Here is a 21660-nt window from a genome sequence, read left to right as displayed (position 1 = left end):
TTAGATTAAAATTCCTCAAAATATCTATCCAGTATCCATACTAATATTATAAATGCGAAAGTGTGTCTGTCTGTCTGCCTGCCTGTCTGTCTGTCTGTCTGTCTGTTACCTTTTCACGGCCCAACAGTTGAACCGATTTTGACGAAATTTGGTACAGGGTTAGCTTATATTCTGGGGACGGTCATAGGCTAAGCAAATCTCGGAAAAGCAAAGTTCCCATGGGATATCGAAAAACCCATCCGCTTAAGCGATTTGTATGAAAGGTACCGAGTTAGCCTTGCGTCCCTGTAATTGACATAGGCAACTTTTTATCCCGGAAAATCAAACAGTTCCCACGGGATCTTTTAATCAACACGGACGAAGTCGCGGGCATCCTCTAGTGTTAAATAAATTGCCGGCTCTACATTGTACAATAATTTTATTCACGTGGCATAAAAGAGAGCTGATATCCGTATGCCATTATTTTACCTGATATACACAGTTTTGTTTGCGTCATAAAAGAACTTGACCTATATCCAAAATCCTGAAAAGTTCCACATTCTTGAAATGTACATCAGTAGATTTATAGATGTTTATTGTTTCTTGTCTCAAAATGGTTTGCTTTTTTGAACTATTAGGTAGGTATAACTATTTGCTCAAGGTTTTAGACATCACTCCTCATAATAGGTACTCTCCCTTCTCTAGTTGATACACTTGTCCGTGAATCTTGTATTGTAGTGCTTGTATCTTGCCTCCACCGAGTACTATCACTGGCAATACGGAGAAAACCGGCTTTTTAGGGTTCCGTTCCTCAAAAGAAAAAACGGAACCCTTATAGGATCACTTTGTTGTTTGTTTGTCTGTCTGTCCGTGCGTCCGTCCGTTCGTATCTGTCAAGAAAACCTATAGGGTACTTCCATTGACCTAGAATCATGAAATTTGGCAGGCAGGTAGGTAGGTAGCACAAGTATAGGAATAAATCTGAAAACCATGAATTTTTGGTTACATCATTTTAAAAAAAAATGTGTTTCAATTTTCAAAGTAAGATAACTATAACAAGTGAGGTATCATATGAAAGGACTTTACTTGTATATTCTAAAACAGATTTTTATTTATTTTTATGTATAATAATTTTTGATTTATCGAGCAAAATGTCGGAAAAATACCCGAGTACGGAACCCTCAGTGCGCGAGTCTGACTCGCACTTGGCCGGTTTTTTATATGGTCAAACCGCCAAGTCTGAGATCTGCCTCGTGGCCTTCTTGCCTCCACGTGTCCAACGATTATGAACTTTCCTATAAGTAATTTCAACCCGCCAGGGTTGAAATTACGACGCGATACGATTACGTGCGGCGCGATATAGCTACGGATTCGTTGACGACACGTTTTGTCCTTCAGTTGTGAAAGAATTGATACATTTGTGCGTCTTTCAGTCAACTCCATGGCATCACACTAATATTATAAAGGCGAAAGTTTGTATGTGTGTGTGTGTGTGTATGTTTGTTACTCCTTCACGCAAAAACTACTGGACGGATTTGGCTGAAATTTGGAATGAAGATAGATAATATCCAGGATTAGCACATAGGCTACTTTTTATCCCGGAAAATCAAAGAGTTCCCACGGGATTTCGAAAAACCTTAATCCACGCGGGCGAAGTCGCGGGCATCGGCTAGTTCGTAATATTCGCCTCGAGCATGCTTGCACGCTGCAGGCTTCTATTCATAGATAGGTAAGGCACCTTTTTTATTTTTTCCATCATTTAACATGAAGGTTGTGTATATAGATCTAGGTAGTGACGCCAATAGCACATCGCACGATTTTCAGATCTGGGGGACTACAAATTCATGATTTAACGTGATTTCAATTACCTACACTTTCAGCGTTTGAAAGTATTTTTTGATACTTAATTTTTGGGCTAGCAGGCTTTATGTAGCTACTACAAGAACGTAAAAATTTTGAAGAATTTCAAATGCCGGCTTAGTTTGTACATGCAATAACTAATAAGAATCAGGGTAAAAATATGAACGAGGGCGAAATTTGTAATCGTTTGATAACATACTCGTAATATAGAGGCCGATAAGATAGCGACCCCGCGCACTGCGCAAACAGTTCGCATTTCAGCTGGTACCGAAATTCAGCGGTCTGCAAGTATCTTTCATGCCATTCATTGCTGAAAACGCGCGCGACATTCAATCGGTTCCGAGAAATCCGCCCGAGTTTCCTGGAAGCGCTACTCGTACTATTGGCGCACACACGCTCAAGCAGTGTAAGTACAGCACACCGTCGCCCACGGCCCTGATAACACACAACCGTGACGAGACGTATCGGTACTCTCATTAACGAACTCATATTGCGTGCCCGGCTCGGCTTACATGTAATCAAACAATTCGCTCGACACAACTTTATGATGATGCAGTCAAAGGAAACAATGCCAGAATGGGACAAAGATTGAATAGCATCTACGCACTACACGCAGAGCCTTGTTGACTAAGCGTAAGACCACACGAGGAACATCTTCTTAAAATTGTCTTAGCATCTCATACCATGACTAGATACAACAAAGACATTTGACTTTAAGATGAATCTAGTGACACAGTCCAGCAAAATAATATGACCTCTTGTCATCTACGTCAACTTTTTAACCCCCGAGGCACCTTTTGCGTATGATAAAAATTGATCCAGCCATTTGAGGATTATCAGCACTTTTCACAGCCGATGTAGGGATTTCAGTCACACAATTGATAATATTACATCCATTTGGCTTATCGACTTGAGTACACAGGGTAATCTCATAATAATACTGCGATAATAGTATTAGTAGGTAACCTTGACATGATGCTGCCAGATCTCGCGCCTGATCTCACTCCGATCATGTCAGATTGCCTTCCCATCGGACTATGGGAGTAAGGGAACAGAAAGCGTAACTAGTGTACCTATGCTTGCGCGCAGATAGAGGTATAGCTAACAGGGAAAACGGAAGCCGAAAGAGCGTTCTGTATTCTAGCAGTGCGTATTAGAAACGAGGAAGCAAATCGCTTTGTAGGTACCAATCTGTAGAAGTTTGACTGTGTAGCATAAGCCTCCAGGGATATTAGGTATATAGTGTAGTAGGGATGCAGACTTCGGATACATATGATGCAAAAATAAACAATAGGATAACATCTACGCACTACTAGTAGAGATGTTAGTGTCGAGATTTCCGCGAAATTAAACGTTGCGCCGCAATAAATTAAACTCTGACTCTGGAATTTTATTGCCTCAGGAGTCAGGACTCGTGGACGTTTGCGAATTCCTGAGTTAGATAAATGAGTTGGTACTTAGGTAAGTAGTTAGAGACTGACGTAACCAACGAGGAAGGGCTCAAGTCAATAGAACGATCGCAGATCATCGGGGTCAGCGGGGTAATGGCATCGGTCAATAGTGATGATTCGACATTATGAACTCATGCTAATAAATATCAATTGACTAACCTTTCTGCTTTGAAGTCGTTTTATTAAAATTCTTAGTTTAGTTATCCCTACTAATTTATAAGTTGACGGTGCCCGCTACTTTGCATGCGTGGAATCGAGGTTTTATAAATCCCGTGGGAATTCTATGATTTTCCTTCATAAAAAGTAGCATCTAAAAGTAGCAAAGTAGTAGCATGCTATATCTGTACTATTATATCTCTGTACTTTTATTTTCAGATAGCGAAAAATTATTCCTATTAATATTGTACATAATTGAGCATATCGATCGTACCTCTCCCGTTATCGATATGCACCTCTACAATTCTTACGCACATCACTAGACACCTACACACCTCCCCATAAGACCTGCAGCCTAAGTGCGAGCGAAACAGACATATAAATATGATTTATGACCCGAAGCCTCAGTTAAAAATGCGTCGACTTAATAGTCAAAATCGAGAAACAGATAGGCCTTTGAAAAGCCACGTGGAAACTCTTTGATTTACCGGGATAAAAGTAGCATACTTATACCTAGCCATCCCCGAAATGTAAGCTATCTCTGTACCCATCAAAATAGAAGGGATATGCCGTGAAAAGCTAGCAGGCAGACAGACCAACTTTCGCATTTATTGTATTAGTATGGACTACCGATGTTTAAAATCCGAAAGTGTACAAATGTTTGTTTTTTAACCCCCGACCCAAAAAGAGGGGTGTTATAAGTTTGACGTGTGTATCATCTGTGTATCTGTCTGTGGCATCGTAGCTCCTCTGTGGCATCGTAGCTCCTAAGTTACTGAACCGATTTTAATTTAGTTTTTTTCGTTTGAAAGGTGGCTTGATCGAGAGTGTTCTTAGCTATAATCGGTTCAGCTGTTTGAAAGTTATCAGCTGTTTTCTAGTTACTGTAACCTTCACTTGTCGGGGGTGTTATAAATTTTTAATTTACACTTGTTGTTTGTTATTAATTTATTTCTTTATGCATCAAATACTCAACTGATTTGAAAGACAAAGATTTATAACGGAGGCCGTATTTTCAGGAAATGATTTTATGATCTATAAGGGAGACCCGCATTCCCAAGAAAGCAGGTACATATTTTCAAATCTACAGGAAAGATACTCAAAACCACGGAACGAATTCGTGGACAAAATCTACTGTAGGTTGTACTCTAGGTAGGTGCTCTCTATGACGAGGTTCACTGTATGACGAGACCTGCATTCGCAAGAAAGGATTTTCAGATATATTTCACCCGAGCGAGACTGGGCCAGGTCAGCTAGTTTCTTATATTATATATATCATCAGTAATTTTAAAAACCTAGAAAAGTTGCTCTTTCTTGTAAAAATATAGGCAAAAATATTGTGTACCAAGAGAGTCTCGTCTTTTGTAACTTATCAACGGGAATGACGTCAATACCTATGCGAAGTCACCTGTAAAAATTTAGGTATGATCAGGTAGGTAGGTTACCTGCTTAGTATTCATATCACTGCTCATACTCATACATACTATTAATGCGAAAGTGTTTCTTTAATGGTTTGTCTTTCAATCACGCCGAAACGAAATATTTGAAGACGTGGAGAGTGACATAGGCTACTTTTTATCCTGGAAAACCAGAGCTCCCACGACATTTTAAAAACCTATTGCGGACGAAGTCGCGGTCATCAGCTAGTGATACATAAAATTATAGGACTTGAATAGGAATCGAAAAAGCAAAATGATTTTAAATAAGTACCTGCCTAAGTAGTACATAATATATACCAACAGGAAGTATATAACTGTAGGTATTATGTACCTATAATTGTTGTAAGAGTAACAATGTAGTCTCAATAGTGAAAGATTAGAAGTCAAACTTTACTATGAGTAGGGGCTAAGGCTGAAATCTATAGAATGCTAAGAGAGTATTTTGAGTATGCTAATACTTATGAGTTAAAAGAAAAACTGGTACAACTTTAAAACCTAACTATTTTAACGCAACATCCAATTGCATAACAGTCAGTTAAAGTTATGTTAACTTTGATTGTCAAGAGCAAATTAAACGTTGTTTTGTTAAGTTAAGAGCAAATTTTTTAATGTAACTTTAACTTTAATCATGGAAGTATGAAATTAAATACTGATTTCTCCAATCAACTTTGCTTTTTATTGGCAGTCAGAGTTTAACGGTAACTTTAGGCGCCTGTCATGCAACTGGAGTATGCGCAAAGTCAAAGTACGCTCTGTATTTAAAAATTGTTAAAAACTCCTTACTTGGTGAAACTGGAGGTAGCTGCATTTCCCGCGGCTTCGGCCGGCTCCGCAGCCGCGTCCACCATGCCTCAGCATCACGAGCATCACTGACTGTCACTACTCACCACCACCGCACTGTCACTACCACACTAGCACAACACATTACCTACAAACCCTCCCTCTATACTCTCTACAATAATGTCTCAATCAATATATTTGAGAGACGGGTCGCAATTTCTTGCAGTTTACTATAATCAAATGTATAAAAAGGAAATAATATTATACTGTCACAACCCCATATGAAGAATTACAACTGGCCCGTTGTCGATAGAAACATACTACTGCATATCAATATATGCCATGCCATGCCATGGTTCCTAACTAGTAATTAGTTAGTGTCGCTACCCATATCACCACCACCGTGCGGTTACTACCGCAATCAAACAATAATGATTATTTTCTCATTGCCAAATTCCTACCCGCACATTCCGATACCTGATAATCAATACTCCGTCACTTGAGACCTTTGACAGTTTAACTGATGAAGTACAATAGTCATCAGAACTGTGGTCGAATCTGAAACAATCAGAGATGTATTTTAGAGTGAGGTCATATAAAAATTGAAAGATATGGGGCAGACATAGTATATGAATCCATATTGATTATCCATAATACTTAATATAATAAAGAGGTAAGGTATTCAATTGATATTTATCTCCTTAGATAGGTAATACTTAATTAATATATAAATATTTTTTAAATAATCTGTAGACCTAGAATATCAAGTGATGTTGTAAAGAAAAATTACTAAAGAGTAAAGAAAGAAAATAGAAATTATGAAAGTGTTGGAACCCTAACTGGATTTTTTTTTTAAATATTTCAGTGGTCATTAATATTTGACCTTTCTGTTTCCATGACATTAAAAGAAAAGTTGGCAATTTGCATTAGTATTTTTTCTAGCCCATTATCTGCGCCTCCATTTGTGGTAACTGGTTACCATTGGTTTAATAAAAAGGAAGTATTATTTACATATTATGTATCTTGCTTTACTAATATCTTACTAACTTTATATCTCAAATAAAAGGGAAGAAAACCATAATTTAAGAATTGAAATGTCTAATCTACTGGAAATGATGTGCATATCTACACACAACTTTTCGTAATGAGGATTAATAATATGGTCAAAATAATTGATTATACCAACATCAATGAAATTATACTACATATATTTACATAGTGCGTTCATATTTTAGGGCGCTGACCTAAGTATCGTAGTTTTAAGTGTACTTCTTTTTACGTATATCTAAGACGTGCATTTTAAGTGATATTATTATATATAATACTTAATTGACTAAAAATCCTAAAAATCGATTTTTTTTACGCATTTTGCTAGTGTCAAATTCGCTATCGTGGTAGATAGTGGACTAGTCATAATCATGGCAATGATGTTGATGTCCATTACGTTAATTACCTACCTATTATTATGAGATCATCAATAGCGCAAATAAATTTAAACATGACTCACCGCTTATATACTTGCTACAGAAAGACCGTGTAGGTTATCATAATATTATTATCACTCACACATTTAGGTACCTATTTAAACTTAAACAACACACGTTACAGAGACCAGAAAAGAGTTATTTTAAATATTATTCAACAAGTCAGAGACTAACGTGTTATTAATACAACGCAAACACATTGTTTCAAACCAAATTTATTGATGCACTTTCATGTATTTTTTACACAAAGGAGCAAGAAAAAAATTTCTCCAGTAAGAATTTTTGTAAAATAAAATTGAAAATTTATACAACTGCTGCCATCTTTCATGTTTTCTACAAAACTTGCTGCTGCCTGCTCATGAGACCAGTGTTACCGTTGTGAAAATAAAGAATCTGCGATTATACTGGCTGGAAATCTACCAGAATCTACCACGGACAAGTGTTTTCGAATGGTTTTCGACATTTTGCATAATAAAGCTAAAACTGTTATGCCTAAAAATTAATAAAAACCTATTTTAGAATGTATAGGTAAAGCCCTTTCATATGATATCCCACTTGATGACCACTAGTTACTACGAATCCAAATTCGTAAAATATTTTAACGGATAATTCTTTAAAAATCCCGTGGGATCACCACGATATTTTAGGAATGTAATAATTCCTTACAGCATCAGGGTTAAGGAGTTGGGACATCGACTTCAACGATAAAGACGTCTTTACTTGTTATTTACCTCCAATATCAATTTATATCAATTTATAAGCCACAGTTTCTAATCTAATCTCATCAATTTTGGCGGTCAGGTCCCTGCAGTATTGAGATTGAGGAGTTGAAATCGAAATTTTTATGAGTGTCACATAGTTTCTCTATCGATTAAAAACAAAAATAACGCAAGTCAGTTTAGAAATCTCGGAGATTTCCGTGTACATAGTTATATATGTAAAACACAACTCCTCCTTTTATGAAAATCGATTAAAAAGTAGCCTGGTTAATCCTTTATTTGTCTTTGAAAGTTTCATTAAAATAAGTGTAGCCGTTCCAAAGATTAGCCCGTTCAAACAGACAGACAAACACAAAAATTTTAAAAACGTGTGTTCAGTTATGGCTGTTATGGCATAGTTCAAATAACCATATAAGCTTAATATGAAGTAGTTATTTAAAATTACAAACAGACACTTCAACTTTTTTTTTTTATGTACTAGATAGTTACTTAATTAACACGAGTAGTAGTTAGTTAGGTACGTAAGTCTAAAAATTTTATAATAAGTATCATAGCAATTTGAAATAAGCTTATCACCTTTTTTAAGCCGCATTTGGAGCACTTGTTTGAATTCTTGAGCACTGAATTTCCGTGAGTAGTATTTATTTTATTTTTTGACTCCTCTATAATTTTATTATACTCATCGATTTAATAGATTAAAATCTGCCAGAGTGAATATTCAGTAGTCAAATCTGCCCAAATGACAACAAACTGCCACAAATGGTCACACTGGTTTGGGATAGTGGCACAGTGGTAGGTACCAATTCAATTTTGACAGTTAATATGCACAGACTAGGTACAACCGTGGTACAACTCATTTTGATGTGATTTTGATGTATAATTATAGCAGTTTTAGTAAAATATGTTATAATAATATTCAAGGCGAGAAGAAAAAAAAGAAATGTTAATACTCGTAAAATAAAAAATGAAAATCGATAGCAATGTTTCACAATAAACGTTGTTGTGTTGAGATTATTTAAATAATGAGTTATGAAACAGATAAAAAAACGTCTTTGCCTTTACTGCGCGACAATGCAAAGTTGAACACTTTTCAACCAAGAATCAAGAACAACCTTTTGTGACAAATGTCTGCATCTGTTGACTAAATTTTGAAACCTATAAGCTTTTAACAAGGTCAACAGTTTTCATCAACTCGTAGTCGACAAAAATAATTAAGAATCGGTACATACAACCACAATTAGTGCAGTCAATCTGTTTTAAATAAAGATACAGTGCTAGTGTCCGCGAAAATGATCTTTACTTTGTTTTTCGCAATCACAACGTTACATGAACATGGATGACCTAAAATGCGAATACGTAAAGAAAAAAAGATGCTTTGGATTGTCTCAGAAAGTGCGAGTTGTAAGGCATAATAATGATAGGTACATCGATTGTAGATAATCAAACGTAATCGTTGTATCAGCGAGTGATCAATGAGTGTCTCAGCATCAAAAGTGAAAATGTGATGTGTCAAACTGATTGTTTACTTCACGACGGACAGGTGACGGTGAGCGGTTTGTAGAAGTGGTACGCGAGGGCGGCGGGAGGCGGGCGGTATGTCGGGCCGTTCGAGTCCCGTAAACGGCGGCTACGAGGCTGCCGAGCCCGCTATGAGACTCTCGGTCCGTAAGGACCTGTTTCCAGATGCCCGGGTGCCACAACTGGCCACCGACTCGGACTCCGAAGACGACGAGCTCATATCTTGCGTCAAGCTAGAGACAGACTTCGAGCAGAGCATCGATGCCATCGCTCGTCAGAGGATGCAGGCCAATGGAGCGCTGCCGCCCCCGACACGGCCTCGCCACAGAAAGCACAAGCAGCACTCCAGACGTGACACTGACCACTCCACTCTTAATGGGTGTCTCCCGAAAGAGAGGAAGCGGAAAAAACGTTCCCGTGATACTCACAAAAGGACGCACACATCAAATAGTGTAGTGTCACAAGTGAAAGGTGGTAAAAACTTAAATTTAGTTAGTAGTAGTGAGTGCCACGAGGAAGAAGTGGAAAATGCAGTAGAAGAAAGTGAAAGCTCAGAAGATGAAGTGCTAGGGCATAGTGTAAAGTTACCGTTAATTAATGTGCCGCGAGCCAGCGGCAAACCTTACAGTCATAAACTTAGTCAATTATCCACAAAAAAGAGTAGATCAAAAGAATCTTCTAAGGAACAAAGGACTCATATAGTCATACCTTGTAGTGGTAAACCCCGTTCCATGTTGGACCTCTGTAGTTCCCGTAGCAAAAAAAAATCCAAGAAATCTGACTGTAGTGCGCCCACATATAGAAGTCAAATAGTCGACACAAATACTAAAATCAAAATTAAGATAAGAAGAACAAGTTTTCAGGAAGTGGTAAGCTTTTTAAAAATTGAGCACATAATATTATCTCATAGTATTAAATGGTTTGTGCTGAATAACAATTATGTAAGTACTCACTATTTTATATGGTTGTTATGTGGCAATTTGGTATTGTTTATGTAGCACTCAATATTATTTCATTATTCTTATTATGTTTGACCCCTCCTATAAATCCTTATACCAATGTTATGATATGGTAATTTTATAAAGATGAAAGAATTGTGTTTAAACTCTGGAACTACTGAACTGATTTTAATAATTCTTTGACCATTAGAAAGCTACTTAATCAAAAGTAATATAGGATATTTTTATGTTATTATAATCAAATTTCATCAGAGCGAAGCCAAGTGGATCAGCTAGTTAATATAAGTAACAACTGTCTTGTAATGCAGTTACTCCCTCAAGACTAAATAAAACTCCAGACTAAATTCACTTATTCTTAAAACTTCTTAATCTGTACTATCTGAGCTGTATGCTTCTTCTTTTTTAACTGCTCCAATATAAGTAAATAAACAATGCCCTCGACCTCATCTGCGTGAATTAAGATTTTTATGAAACCAGTGGGAACTCTTTTCTAGGATAATTACATCCTACTCTGGGATGCAAGCTATCTCCAGATTTTGTCAAAATTGGTTTAACAGATTGGTTTTTAACAATCCTGTGGAAACTGATTTTTCTGGACCAACATCATACAACGTACAACCTCAGGATGCAAACTATCTCTGTATAAACAACTTGTTTCATCAAAAAATCGGTTAAACGAATGGGCTGTGAAAAGCTAACAGACAGACAGAGAGATGGAACTACATTTTCACATAATATTAGCTATAATAATGTATATTATGGATAGTTTAGAAATACTATGGTTTATGGTGTTTGTATGGTGGCCAGATTACAACATAGCTCCTAATAGTTGCATGAAGATGTGAATGAAGCCCATTAAGGAGCTGCACTATACTGTTTAACTAGCATATATGTACAAGACAAAATGTCCTGGCCTTGCTTGTATGCTTAAAGTTAACCTTCATAAAAATGACAAGTTTCAAGATGCAGTTTGAACTGCACATTAATATGTCTATGAGTCAGCCTCTCCTTTGCTCTTGACTTCATCTTCATGGATTAAGGTTTTTTAAAATCCCATAGGAACTCTTTGATTTTCTGTATTTGAAATTCTAGCAGACAAACAGACAAACAATTTCATATATTAGTATGGATTAAGTACATTAATATATTATAATATTTAAAAAAAAATATAGACTAGTGCTTGGCTGCAATCAAACCTGCTAGCAAGCGATGATGCAGCCTAAGATGGAGCATGCTTGTGTAGAAGTTGCCTATTCACTCTTGACTTGAATATAGATAAGGTGCCTAAGTAAGAATACATTATCATTTTTATAAGCTGTTAAAAATCTGCAGTGTTAACAGATCAAAGTCAGCCTTTTTACTGTAACTGCTTAGGCTTTCTTAGACCCCTGAATAGTTTATTTGAAGGTTTCATATCTGCCATAGGGAAGCTTCTTTAAAAGATACTATATATCTGCTTGAGCACCTAAATGCTGAGGTTTGCCATGTAAGTTTTTTTTTTTTTATTCACTATAGGTAAGCGCTTGACCACTATCACACCTGATGGAAAGTGATGATGTGGTCTAAGATGGGACGCGTTTACCTAGAAGGTGCCTATTCACTCTTGTTTTAAAGATACCCGGATTGTAATTGGTAGGAAACACTGATCGCGGAAGAGTATTCCAAACCTTAGCCATGCGTATTAGGAATGCAGACGTAAAACGTTTCGTGCGTGTAGATGGAATGTTGACAACATAGTAGCTGATATTATGCTTAAAGAATATAACTGATATGATGATTGATAATATAATCAGTCTGTGACTTTACTTGACATAACTGTAACGCAATGGTCAGAACTTATCTCCATACAAAAGTCAAAATGGTACAAAATAATTAATTAGTGTGAACTATTCAAATTGTTATTTAGTGACAAAAGAAATGCAATCAATATACTTAAATACTTAGTTATGAGCAAAGTAATTGGTGAAAGTTTCTCATAATCATGTTTTTGCATGAACGATGTAGGAAGAGTTGCTTATGATGTTAAGCTATGCCCACATTAACTGAAAGTAAGAACCCATACTTACTAACTTTAACTACTTACATGTATATTATTTTGCCCTTGCACTTTTATTATGTAAAGTATGTTTTCTTCTGTTATTTTAAGAGTTTGTGATGCCCACTACTTCATCCAGTGTATTTAAATATTTAAAAGTCCCATTGATGAATTTCTGGGATAAAGTAACTTGTTTTGTGGGATGCATGCTATATATGTATTATGTATACCAAATTTCATCAAAATCGTTTTAGTGGATGCACTGGGAAATGATAACAGACAGATAGACAAACTTACACATAAGTAATATTAGTGTGGATAGTTGCTTACTATCTAGATACTGGTAAGTGGTAACCTATGATAAAAACTCAGACATCAATTATTATTATATTTTTTATCCAGAAGGTTCTTATTTATTTACAAACTTAATGACATTTGTTATACTAAAGTTATACTAAAAATGTTTTAGGCAGGTGTTTAATTAGTCCCAAATCAATTTATTTTTATTTGAAATTTACTTATTTAAAGCGCATGAGACGGGTCTGCCCGCGAAATTCAAATTTAATTTGGTTTTTCGACTAATTTCTGAGTAACTCATGTCAAACTCATTATTTTGACTAATTTCTTAAAGTGAACCCTTTCAAGTAAAGATTTTTATGTAATCCTGTAGAGATGATACTGCCATTGTCGGAATTAGAATGCCATAAGCCTACTTTGGCGTATTAGTTTATAAATTGCGAAAAACTAAATTAATTATGAATTTCGCGGGCAGACCCGTCTCATGCAGCTTAAGTATTTGAATTTGATTTACGTATTTAAGTATCAATCAGAACAGAGTTGAGGTCTGACATTTAAATTACAGGTAGCTCCAACACCAGTATCAATAGCTGATATTGGGCAAAGGAAATCTAAAAAGAAGCGAGCAGCGTCGCCGGTCGCCAGTGCTAGCTCCGGAGAGGAGTACGATCCTTCCCGAGGGGACACTGCGGCGGTCATGAGTGTTGCGGCACCCAAACCGCGCGCGCCCCGCCCTAAGACTAAAAAATCTAATAATAATAACTCCAAAACTAAAGGTAAGAACAAAAAATTGTATTTTCACCCCACTGCAGCCCTTTTTGAACTAGTGAGGTGATAAGTTGTATGTTTCACAGCAAGCAGCAGCAGTTTTTGTTTATAGTGCCTTTGAATACCTCACTACACCCAGGATTCAAACTTATATTTTAATAGAATCCTTTGCCTGCTCGGGGTTCAAACTAGGAACTCGCAACAAAAATGAACTTTGCTATCTTGTTGAACAAATAACTATTCTTAGTGTGATGGGTGCTACACACTGAAACTACTGGCCTAGTGCGGGCCTGTGCCCGCAGTGGCTTGCTTGTTAACGAAACAGCCCAGCGGCTGCTTTCTATCTTTATCCACAGACAAGCCACTACGGCGGTTACCGCGCTGCATTTTTTTTTTTACAAAAATACACTCCACACTAAACAACAAAATTTTTGCGATTATCGTATGGTGGTAAAAGAGCTCACTATAGTCCATTTCTGGACATAGGTTTCTTAGAGTTCGCACTTCGAAGATAGGTCTTCAGGAATTGTGGAATTTTGGATGAGAAGAGATCTCGAAGCTTCCCAGGCCAAGTTGGATCTACAATTTTTAGAGCAAAGCTCTTAAAGATTTCTGGGTGGGCCGGGACTTACTCTGCATTAAATAATATGATTTTCATCTTACTCATGTTCATTCATTCCTGAGCTCATCACACCATGCAGAAATTCAACCCAGGTATCTGATACTTGATTGAGTGCTATATTTTCCATGTGAAGAATTGTATGTTTAGAATACTGACGTGTTTCTTGCGGTATATCTTTACGCTATAGATGTTATCGTTTCGCTTTTACGAGCGAATGAGGTGTTAGAAGTACAAGCACATTTAATATTTTTCTTAACTTACTGATACTTGAATTAAGTAAAGTGAAATAATTGAATTGCAGATAAAGCTCAAAAGACTGAAAGAACTAGAAGTAGTGGAACAGAAAATAAGGAGAGTGGACCACAAAGTCCATGGGCGCATTCCATGCCTGAAGAGATTTTAGTGAAAATTTTTGAAAATGTTGTGCAACATGGCACGTTACCTACTGTTATCAGGTGAGTTTGAACAATTGCCTAGTAAATTTCTGTAACTTCCCGCGACTTCGTCCGCGTGAATTTAGGGTTTTCGAAATCCCGTAGGAACTCTTTGATTTTCCGGGATAAAAAGTAGTCTACGTGCTAATGCAGGTATTATCTATCCCTATTCCAAATTTCAGCCAAATCTGCTGAGTAGTTTTTTCGTGAAAGAGTAACAAACATACACACAATCTTTCGCCTTTATAATACTAGTGTGATTAATAATAATTAAGTAAAAACCTTTATTGCATTAAAATAATTGATTTTAAAGTTAAAACCAAAGATATTGTAAAACTCCAGATAGGCAAAGCTCATAGAATTGTGTTTTAAAAAGTAAAGACAAATCCTTATGCTTGTGTGTGTGTGGCACGTAAGCTACTATATAGATATCAAGCCCTAATGAGGTAAAATAGGGGTTAGTTTGTGGTGCAGTTCCGTCGCGCGTTGTTCGTGGTTTTAGATTAGGGTTTCATGCGAGGGACGAATCGCCTCGATTCCGAAGCACCAGCCCTGCATACCCGTCTTAACATACTTCATAGTAACAGAAGAAGAACCCACTTTTTCAATTTTTGTAACCCCTAAATAATTAAAGTATTTTTATAATGGTTACAAACCATTATAAAAATACTTTGTGATCTTTTTCAGATTGGGTAGAGTGTGCAAACTATGGCACAGCGTCAGTTGCAGGCCAGAGCTGTGGAAGAATGTAGATCTTGCGCAATACACTGTTGAAAAATGCAAAACTGACTACAAACTGGTGTGGCTTCTCGAAAATCGTTTATCTCAATGTCAGAGTTTAAATATTGGTAAGATATTTTTGTAACAGTATTCATAACGCGTACGCACCACTTTTCGGAGTAACCGTGCTCAGTAGTGAGCCGGTGATGTGTTCATGATAATGATGTGCTGTGATGTGGAACACCCTTCCAGCATCAGTTTTCCCTTCCACTTTTAATATGGGTACCTTCTAGTAAAGAGTGAATAGGCAACTTCTAGGCAAGCACGCTCCATCTTTGGCTGCATCATCACTTATTAGCTGCAGGTATGATTGCAGCCAAGCGGTAGTCTATAAATTAAAAAAAAGTACAGCAAATTCAAATTCAAATTCAAAATATTTTTATTCAATTAGACTTTTACAAGTTCTTTTGAATCGTCAAAAGCATCTACCACTGGTTCGGAATGCCTTTCCTACCGAGAAGAACCAGCAAGAAACTCGGCGGTTGCTCTTTTCAAAGATTTGATATACAATATTATGCCATGTATAAAAGCAATTGAAGTCCTGCGCATTGCTGGAGCGAATTGCAGGTCAAATCCACGCTTTTTTATCATTTACATAATCTTCGATAGTATAATATGCTTTTCTCAGGAGCATATTTTTAATAGATTTTTTGAACCTGTGTAAAGGCAAGTCCAAAATTGGCTGAGGAATTTTGTTATAAAAGATTATACCCATTCCCACAAATGACTTTTGGACCTTCCTGAGGCGGAGCGTAGGAGTCGCAAGCCTGTTACGGTGTCTAGTCAGCCTGTTGTGCAGATCGCCAACTCTCTTGTAACTAAGAAGCTGTTATCAACATTGTTCTCAGCTCAATGGAAGGTGTGCAACGTGTCGTGGGTGCTGGCGTGCGTGGTGGACTACTGCCCCGCGCTTGTGGAGCTGAGCGTGGCGGGCTGGAGCCGCATCACGCCGGACCAGCTGTTCGACGTGGTGCAAGGTCTGCCCAAGCTGCAGCGACTCGATCTTTCGCTAACGGTAAGTTCTCAGTCATTTTGTGACGACTTCCTACCTGCTCTTATAAATGGGAGGCCCCAGGATTCCCTTCTTGAGACAATTAGGGAATTCAAGCAAGTGCAACTTATATCTAATATAACATTAGACACGACAGATGGACAGACAGACAACTAAGTTATCCTTTAAGGGTTTTGTTTTTCGTTTTACGGAACCCTACGGAGATACGGAACCCTAATAATGAAGTAACACATGGTGTTTGTAGTCGGAGACGGGTGGGTCGAGCACGTGCCTGTCGGCCGCGTCTATGGCGCGCGTAGCGAGCAACTTCGGCGCGCGCCTCACGCACCTCACGCTCGCCAACAACAAGTTCTCCGCCCTGCCGCAAATACTCTCTTCCGTCGCCGTAAGTCGTATACTTTTACTAAATACCTTGTAACTTTTTCAACTGTTTGAGAATTATTAACTCTCTTCTCACGCAGTACAGAGATCTCGGTCGTACAATCGATATATTTTTTATTACTTCCACATGTCAAATCAACTTAGAATTTCGTAGATTAAGTAATCATAATGAAAATTTACAAACACAATCTTTTGATGGTCGCAAAGAACAAACTGTCTCTAACAACACTGGTGAAATTCACATTTTTGAAAAAGTCATTATTTTCCGATTTTTAATAAATGTAATATACTTTATTACTGATTCATTGAAATAATAATAATTATGCTTATTTATCACCAGAGCCATTGTCCGAATCTCGAAGTGCTAGACATATCTGGTGCTCTAGCAACATCTCATCCAGCCCCAATTCCTCTGGAGGCCTTGCAGAAAGGCTGCCCTAAAATGAGGGTGTTCCGAGCTGCCAATGCTCAGTTAGTATTGGCTACTGCAACAACTTCACAACAGGTATAGTGCCCATTGTCATATCTAAATATATAAAAGCAAAAGGTGATTGATTGACTTACTGATTTATCAATACACATTTCAAACTACTAGACATCTGCTAAGAAGAGATTCTTAAAAATTCTACTCTTAAGGGGGTTTGAAATTTGTGTATTTATGTAAGCATAAGCTAGTTTTTATAAAGTAAAATTGATTGAAATAAAAACATGTTTCTTTTTTCTTCTCTCGTCTGGCTTTACACAGATTAGCCTATGTCTTTGAGCTAAATACATCTAGTATTTAACTTTCGCCTTTATAATATTAGTGTGAAGTGTGGTATTATGACTGAATGAATATACTTTTATTGCACACCACAAAATACATATTAGTGTGATGGATGTCAATATCAGATTGTAATTGTAGATGGAGACAGAAGGTTGGAGCCAACTGGAAGAGGTTTCGATCGCTTGCAGCGCGGCGGAAGAGCGCGCAGCCGTGGGGGACTACCGGCTAGGGGACGACGCCCTAGCGCGGCTCGTCAGGGGCGCCACGCGTCTTCGCCTGCTAGACCTGCGTGGATTACAACGCCTCACTGATTCTGGTCTCGTGCGAGTACCGGCTTGGGATCTTCAACATCTGTTTCTTGGAGGTATTTTTATAGTTTTAAATAGAAATAGAAAGACTTTCTATTGAATGAAACATTTAGGAGTGCTTTTAAATCTTCAAGTGAATCTATTACAGGTTGCTAATCGTTTAAAATTTTTATTATTTTTTTTATTATGAAAACATACAGCTTAGTTATGTACGAAAAAGCTAATGCAAATAAGCTATTACATAAGCCAATTTTCCCACCGTTTAGTTAATACAAAGAATTTTAAGTGAAATATTAGTCAAATAATATTTATTTTAGATTACATGATGACCGCGATTTCGTCGCATGGATTTAGTTCTTGAAAATCCCATGGAGAAAAAATAGCCCTTGTTCGTCACTGGAGAGACGCATTTCTATCTTTTTACCAAATTACGTCAAAATCGATTAAACAAATGGGTCTGAAAAACTAGCAGGCAGACATTTTCGTATTCATATTTGTTTGGATTACAATTATGAAGCTTTGTGAAGTCATAGGTTTCAAATCCTGTCTTATCATCTGCTGCCTGTTTGCGTCCACTGCTGGGCAAAGCCCATTTAACCAGCCTGGATTTAACCAGCATAATCGAGTGACATTTTATGCTGCAGCAACTGTAGCCCTGCCTCCCTCGACCTGGTCTAATCTCGGCAAACTGCTCTAGGTTGTAACGTATTGCGGCAAACGAACGCGTGCCTGGAGCTTATCTGCGAGAAGTGGTCGCATAGCCTCATCGAGCTGGACCTGTCGTGGGCATCTGCAGCCAAGGTGCTGCACGACGCCGTCTGCGCGCTGGCCGACTCGCCTAGCAGTAGACTGAGGTAAGTTGGCGTGCCTACACCTGCGAAAAGCGAGAAGTGCTACACAGCCTCATCGAGCTGACCTGTCGCGATTTTGTTTCTACGCGGCATCACATACTTTGGAAATAGTAACTCCCAATTCGCCTACCTGACCAGTCTTGAAACAGTTTAGGAATTAAAATGCCTGAATTTATCTTGCTGGGAATCGAACCCAAAGCCTCCACAACATATGCTACTGCACATCGTCAGTTATTGGACTTGCCTAAAATTAATTTTATTAATGTCTGGATTTTGTTTTTACAGATCACTCAATTTGTGTGGGTCATCAGTCTCATATGAAGCTATCAAGAAAGTACTATTAAAGTGCCCTCACATAGACTCGCTAAACCTCAGTTCGTGCCGCGCTCTGCCGAGAGGTATGAAGCGTCTCTACACAGGGAAAGAACTTCAGGACCTTAAAGACAGCTTAGATCCCGAAAAAGTAAAAGCCAAAGAGAGCAAAATTGAAGAATCTAAGAAGAAAAAGTCGAAGGCGAAGACACCTAAAACAGATGAAGAACAAGAGTCCACAAAGAATGATACAGCTGAAAGTTCCAGTAGTAAAGTAGAAATGAAATCTCCAGATAAGTCTTCCGAGAGTGTGTTTCAAGAACCGAAAAGCATACCTGACTTAACTACAAGTGTGCCTGATAAGCGCGCCTCTGCCGAAAAACAGGAAATGTCTTCTCCTAGCAATAACACCTTTGAGCAATCAAGAAATACGCCAGAAAAAGTAACTTCCGGCGCTGAGACCACGCAACTTCCGAAGGGCTCGACCACTCCTAAACTTTCAAGTCCTCTTGCTCAATCGAAACCAGATTCGTCATCCACGCCCAGGTCAGATTCCGTCAAAACTGACACAGGAAGTCCCCACTTCAGCCCCGTCCAGAAACCTGACAGTCAGGTGCCCAGTAGTCCTGATGTGCAACCGGATGTAGCTAAAGGTAATTCTTGGAATTTAGGCCAGTTCAGAAGTACTCCTTCTCATAAATCTGAAGCGAGTCCTCTCAATAGATTAGAAAGTTACACGAAAATACGACACGGCAAAGTCATGGAGCAATGTAGTCCTACAACTTCTCTGGAGAACAAACCTAGTCCCGAAACCATAGGAATGAAACAGGATATAAAGAATCCTAATAATTGGAATTATAGTAGCTACAGCCCCATGCCTCGACAGGATAATCAATTTTCCTCTCAAAGAAGTCCATATTCGACTCAACCGAGCCCCGCTCAGCCGAGTCCATACTCAACTCAGCCCAGCCCTTATTCCACTCAACCCAGCCCATACTCATCACAACCTAGTCCTTATTCCGCTCAACCGAGCCCCGACACGAGTCAGATCGTTAAGTCGGATCTGCAGAAGACGGGAGCGTGGAACACCGACAACTATAATTCTATGCCTAAACATCACGCTCCGTTCTCGCCACATCCTTCCACTCATACCAGCCCCGATGCCGGATTAGGAGTCAAGAACGACAATCTACGCAACAATCCCAACAGAACCCCCGGCCAGTACAGCCCCATGTCGCGGCAGCAGCACCACAGCCCCTACTCGCCCAGGCCCAGCGTGGAGAACAACTATAACAACAAAAAGAGCCCCGGAGTCGGCAAATACAGCCCCATGATGCGCCCCGACTGTCACCTGCCCAGTCCCGACGGAGCGCTCGCCTCTCGGCCGCACCTCAACGCGAGGGCACAGGACCTGTACGGGCGCTCGGTGTCCAAAGCCCCCGAAATGGCCCCGAACGTCCCACCGCCTGAAATTCCAAACACTTGGGGTTTCAATAACATGAACACTTCGACGTCCGGCATCGAGTCGTTAGTATGGGGAGCGCCGTCGTTCGGCGCGGACCCGCCGCTGCAGTCGCCGCTGCAGGCGCGCGTCGACATGCCGTCGATGCTGACCACGCCGCCGCCGCAGCCGTGGGGCGAGTTGGGGCCCTTCGACGGCGGACGGCGCGACGCGAGCGACCCGTGGACGCTGGGGCAGTTCCGCGTGGAGCCGCCCGGCCCAGGCGCGTTCGAGGCGGGCTTCGAGCCGCTGCCGCTGGGCGCGCTGCACGGCTACCTCGACGACGGCTACTCCGAGCCCAGCCGCGCGGACTGACGCGCCCCCTCGCACCAATCTGCTCCTCGACGATCCTGACGGGACTTCTCCGCGAAAGCGGACTTGGAGTGATGTAATTATACATTTGAACAATTATTGTTAGTGATTGTACATAAGATTATCTAGCTAGATGTAAGTTTAATGAAGCTAGGAATGCATTCAAATTATTTTGCAGCCGATAGTTTATGAGAGATACAGATTAATTATATTAGAAGTTAGCGGGTTCTTCGTTCGAGATAATATAGATAATATACAGTTGTTTTATACTCGATTGTTAGGACGTTCTCTTCTGTCTTTGCTTTGTTGAACATTTTTGGCAACTGTTTGAAAGAAACTTTCTACTAACCGATTTCCAAACGATTGTTCTTAAGTTTTTACAAAAAGTATACAACTAGATTTGTCATTTTTATTTTACGTAGTTTATCTTGAGGTTATGATCTAATTGGAAAACAGCAAATGTTTAGTGGATACTACAATGTAGGCCTACTTGGGCCTTTGTTATTTGTTTGTTGTATAAATCTGTCTTATGAAAAGCAATAACAATACTAACAATAAAAACAGTTAATATTGCTACCCTGTAGCTTATATTGAATTATTTGAAAATACATTATTTTATAGAAAATTGAGGCCATAATATGTATTTGTTGTCTCAAACAGCTCAATAAAGTTTAACTCAATACTTATTAAAATATTCAACATTCCTTTTTAAATTTTAATGGATATTTTATATATTTAGTTTCAGGAAAACCGATAACTATACTTTATTTGCACTACTGAACAGTTATACCGGAAATATTTTTTTACATTATTGATAATTAATAAATCAAGTGGTCTAAATGATAGTTGAGCAGCTATGTTAGTGAATTTTTATTTGAATGTGTTAAGTACTTGTAAATCAATTGGCATTTAACATGTTGACAATCTGTATATTTG

The 21660-nt window shown here is 38.6% G+C and overlaps 2 protein-coding genes across 2 annotated transcripts in view; one reads left to right on the top strand and one right to left on the bottom strand.

Moving 5' to 3' along the window:
• LOC123864617 overlaps positions 1–7527 on the bottom strand; it is a 63691-nt gene extending 56164 nt beyond the window's left edge. The window contains exons 1-2 of the mRNA XM_045905202.1: positions 7173–7527; positions 5669–6223 (exon numbers count right to left, since the gene is read on the bottom strand). Of these exons, the coding sequence (XP_045761158.1) occupies positions 5669–5733 (65 nt within the window). The 5' untranslated portion in view covers positions 5734–6223; positions 7173–7527. The remainder of the gene's footprint in view (positions 1–5668; positions 6224–7172) is intronic.
• A 1292-nt stretch (positions 7528–8819) lies between these two features.
• Positions 8820–21423, top strand: LOC123864453. The gene is made up of 10 exons (XM_045904895.1): positions 8820–10255; positions 13243–13453; positions 14369–14522; positions 15189–15349; positions 16130–16296; positions 16538–16678; positions 17015–17179; positions 17579–17804; positions 18446–18602; positions 18885–21423. The coding sequence occupies exons 1-10, from the start codon at positions 9464–9466 to the stop codon at positions 20725–20727; spliced, it is 4017 nt and encodes a 1338-aa protein (XP_045760851.1). The 5' UTR covers positions 8820–9463; the 3' UTR covers positions 20728–21423.
• Positions 21424–21660: the final 237 nt, after the last annotated feature.

Source organism: Maniola jurtina, chromosome 4 (genome assembly GCF_905333055.1).
Source record: "Maniola jurtina chromosome 4, ilManJurt1.1, whole genome shotgun sequence".
In the NCBI taxonomy this organism is placed as follows: domain Eukaryota; kingdom Metazoa; phylum Arthropoda; class Insecta; order Lepidoptera; family Nymphalidae; genus Maniola; species Maniola jurtina.
The sequence above is the reverse complement of the archived record's forward strand: the minus strand, read 5'-3'. Positions and strand labels throughout refer to the sequence as shown.

Bases quoted from the DNA above. Each gene is read 5' to 3' on its own strand.
- LOC123864453 (XM_045904895.1), top strand. From the start codon at position 9,464: ATGTCGGGCCGTTCGAGTCCCGTAAACGGCGGCTACGAGGCTGCCGAG. The intron at 17,180-17,578 runs GTATAGTGCCCA...TTGTAATTGTAG, and splicing joins CTGCAACAACTTCACAACAG to ATGGAGACAGAAGGTTGGAG. The intron at 17,805-18,445 runs GTATTTTTATAG...AAACTGCTCTAG, and splicing joins TCAACATCTGTTTCTTGGAG to GTTGTAACGTATTGCGGCAA.